At 34.1% G+C, this 3,612-nt stretch overlaps 1 protein-coding gene across 1 annotated transcript; it reads right to left on the bottom strand.

Moving 5' to 3' along the window:
- Positions 1 to 359: 359 nt before the first annotated feature.
- LOC107786778 (protein DOG1-like 4) lies at positions 360 to 2,068 on the bottom strand. The gene is made up of 2 exons (XM_016608284.2): positions 1,568 to 2,068; positions 360 to 813 (listed from the first exon to the last, which is right to left on the bottom strand). The coding sequence occupies exons 1-2, from the start codon at positions 2,001 to 2,003 to the stop codon at positions 425 to 427; spliced, it is 825 nt and encodes a 274-aa protein (XP_016463770.1). The 5' UTR covers positions 2,004 to 2,068; the 3' UTR covers positions 360 to 424.
- Positions 2,069 to 3,612: the final 1,544 nt, after the last annotated feature.

Genomic DNA, 3,612 nt, shown 5'->3' on the forward strand with positions numbered 1-3,612 from the left:
ACCAATAACTGTGGGGCAAGTAGTACTATAATTTCCTTTATATATAAAAATGTGTCATTTTTTAAACTGATTAAAACAGAAAAAATGACATATAAAATAAAACAAAAAATTGAGTAGTTTTCTGTTGTTAGTTATCACAAATGAAAGGCTTCTGAAATTTAATAAGCATTTTTCTACAACCAAACTATATAGTATTATATTTTTTTCATTTTTAGCTACTAGTACCATTTTGCTACACGTGGATACACATACAAACTATTAGTGTTTAGAATTTACAACTACCCTACATAAGACCAGCCGCGATCTAGATCATGCTTATAAGTAGCATCCCGAACTAACACAATTCACGAGTGTGTATACGTATAAAATCATAACTTTAAAATATTAAAATTTATTTAATTAAAATACTTTAAAATATTAAAATTTACTTAATTAAAATTCTGGATTCGAGGGTGGCTGCATCCTTTTTCTTACCCCACTCATGAAGCCTTAAATGGAGCTCAGCAGCAGCAATCAGGAAATGAATTGCTTGAGTTGGTGTCAAAATGGCTAAAATTTCCTTGAGAGTGTTTAGCCTTAGATTATCTGCCTTTTGTAGGATTATTACTAGACCTTCCTCCTTAGTTGCCAGATTTGCTTCCACTTCTTCCTCAAGTATTCCTCCTCCTCCTCCACTAATCATCATCAGCTGAGTCACAACATGGGATAACTCCACCATTGATGCATCTGCAACAGTTTCTTGAACCTTGGCTAGTTTCTCACTCGAATCTTTCTCCTCCCTTATAGTTTTCTTTTGCAGTTCATCAACCTTACCTGCAGAGGCGTAGCCAGAAATTTCACTATAGGTGTTCACACTTTAAAAAAAGTAAATAAATTTTTTCTTGAAAGAAATCTGAACATTCATAATATATATTCCTCCATTTAAAAAAGAAATACTAGTACTTTTCGAATTTTGAAAGTCAAACTTCCTTTGAGATTGAATCTTTAGAATCATGTGCTTAAGAGGGCAAACGTAGAATCATCAATAGTTCTAGTCTGAATTTCTCTACAAGCTGATCGCGAGGAAGAATAGCAAAATTCCTCTTTAAAAAACCTTACCTTAAATGTGTCGAAATTGAAATTATCTCATTAGCGGTAATGATACGGTTTAATAATACGGTTAATGAAATATGGATACAATATTAACTTTGACCATGAATTCACATAACTTATTTGTTAATTATTGTGACTTATAGTATATACATAAAAAGTAAGTCACAATAATTAACAAATTAAATATTTAAAAAGTATATGAAAAAATCGTGGTTAAATAACAACTTGTTTGACTTTCGCAACGCGAACGCTATCAAATAAAATGGGATAATATTTAATTTACATATAGTAGCGGATCTAGTACCCATTGTGGGTCAATTATGGGTGCTCAAGCACCCATTATCTTTGACCAAATTTAGTAAATTTATATAGATAAAGCATTCATAACTAAACTTCTTTTTCCTTAAAATATTAAATCCGCTACTACCTGCCTATACAATATAAACGAAGAGTGTTCAATTGACCGCTTGCTTACTTATTTGGTCAGGAGAGAGGTCCCCTAAGTCACCCGTTGTGATTCCTCTAATCAACTGGGGAAGACGAGGTTCGAATTGCAACCCTGATTTTGAATAGAGCATGTGAAAGGCCATGCTTGGTCTCCAACCTCCAATCCATAAGAAAGCTCCCTCAAGATTACTCCTCCATGTAGGATTTAACATCCCAAAAACATCTTCCTTTGTATATTTTGACTTCTCCCCATAATACCCCTCATAGTGTTGTATAACCCTTTCAATTAGTGGCACTAACACCCTCTCTTCTACCACAATATTATTGTCTTTGCTTACATCTCTCGAGGCAGAAACCAGCTCTTTCAGTTCTTGATTCTGCTCAGCTAGCCATGTTTCAAAAAACTTGTGAAATGTATTGTCGTTTTCTTCCACCCCGTTTCTGCTCATTAACGCGGGAGCCATTTATTTTCGGACTATGCAAATTAAATATGGATATTTGCATATATATAGAGAGAGAGAGAGTGGAAGATCACTCTTGGCCATTTTTGGTCTTATAAAAACTACTGCACAATCTGTGGGCTATTCGGGCGGTACAGCTAGGCGTTATCTGAAACATAGGTTTGGGGGTATCGGTTTGGGGGTTTAGTTCATTGTGTGGGTCTTCGTAAAACATGCATGCAATTGTCAGCAATAAATCTTGATGAGAGAGACAAAATACAAGTTGTACGCGGGGCCGGGATGTAGTGTGTCACCAACGGTTTCAATTGAATCCACAACTTTAGTGTCTAAAGTAAAAATTTATATATAAAAATCATTAAAATTATAAATATAGTAGATATGAACTCATAACTTTAAAATATAATGAATTTACTAAAAATTTAAAAGTTTAAATCCATAAAATTTAAATCTTAAACTCGCCTATGGTGGTACGTGTTTGCTTTTTTTTTTTATGATGTAAGGAATGACAATTAAGTCTCTAAGTCGCAATTTCCCAAAAAGTTCTCTACGTCTCCGGTATGTAGCTCGTGTCCGAGTTCTATTAATGTTAGAGTAATATCATTGTTACTTGAATTGTTGGCAACAAAGATGCAACATGCCAAAAACCCTTAGGAAAGCTTTATGCGACATGCACAGGCTAACTATTCGCGATATTACTCAAATATATATTATTTTTTGTCCCAATTTATATAACTATAATTCACAATTATTAATAGTTCAAAATATTTAAATGGTGTATGAAAAAGTTGTTGTTAAAGAATATTTCGTTTGACTCTCAAAATCTGAATACCGTCAAACAATTTGGGACGACGAAAGTAACAATTTCTATCATGCAATTTCATTTGAATCAATAATCAATTTAGCTGCTAATTCTTATATTTTTAATGAATTATTTTATTGTGAAATTAATTTCTTCTGAGGGAATAGTACGCGCAAGAAAAATTAATAAGTCAACTCGGTTCAGCTCAAACTCAGTACTATAAGAAAACTCTTTCCGACTCGGTTTGAGTTACTTGAGTTCAATTGTGTTTGGCTTAAACTTGGCACGAGTTCATTTGCGACGTACTAATAGAGTTCGTTTTAGGTTAATTCAAGTTAGACTCACTCGATACTGTAGGCTAGAGCCGTCAAAATGCACTTGGCCTATGACCCAAGTCAAAATGCACTTGGGTCAAGATTCTTCGAGCCCATTTTAAACAGAGGCTTATAAGACCCACCCAAGTCAGCCCTTTTATAACGACCCGATCGGTCGTTTTGAGAATTAGTATCGCGTTCGGTGGCTTAAGGTCTCGAGTAGCTTTATATTGGGTATATATGACTTGTGTGTATGGCCAAATTTAATTTTCTGATAATTCAGGATCGATTTAAAAGAAGGAATCTTATTTTAGAAGCTTAAGTGTTAAGAGTTGACCAGAGTTTGTCTTTTATGTAAACGACTCCGGAATAGTATTTTGATGATTCCAATAGTTGCGTATGGGGATTTTGGACTTGCGCATACGTCCGGATTTGGATTTGGAGGTCTGTAGGTTGATTTGATGCATTTTGATGAAAATTAAAAAGTTGAAGGTCTGGA

This window comes from Nicotiana tabacum, chromosome 6 (genome assembly GCF_000715075.1).
Source record: "Nicotiana tabacum cultivar K326 chromosome 6, ASM71507v2, whole genome shotgun sequence".
In the NCBI taxonomy this organism is placed as follows: domain Eukaryota; kingdom Viridiplantae; phylum Streptophyta; class Magnoliopsida; order Solanales; family Solanaceae; genus Nicotiana; species Nicotiana tabacum.

Excerpts from the sequence above, each read along its gene's own strand:
- LOC107786778 (XM_016608284.2), bottom strand. The coding sequence starts at position 2,003 with ATGGCTCCCGCGTTAATGAGCAGAAACGGGGTGGAAGAAAACGACAAT. Across the intron at positions 814-1,567 it reads CCTCTCTCCTGACCAAATAA|GTAAGGTTGATGAACTGCAA; the intron begins GTAAGCAAGCGG and ends ACGCCTCTGCAG.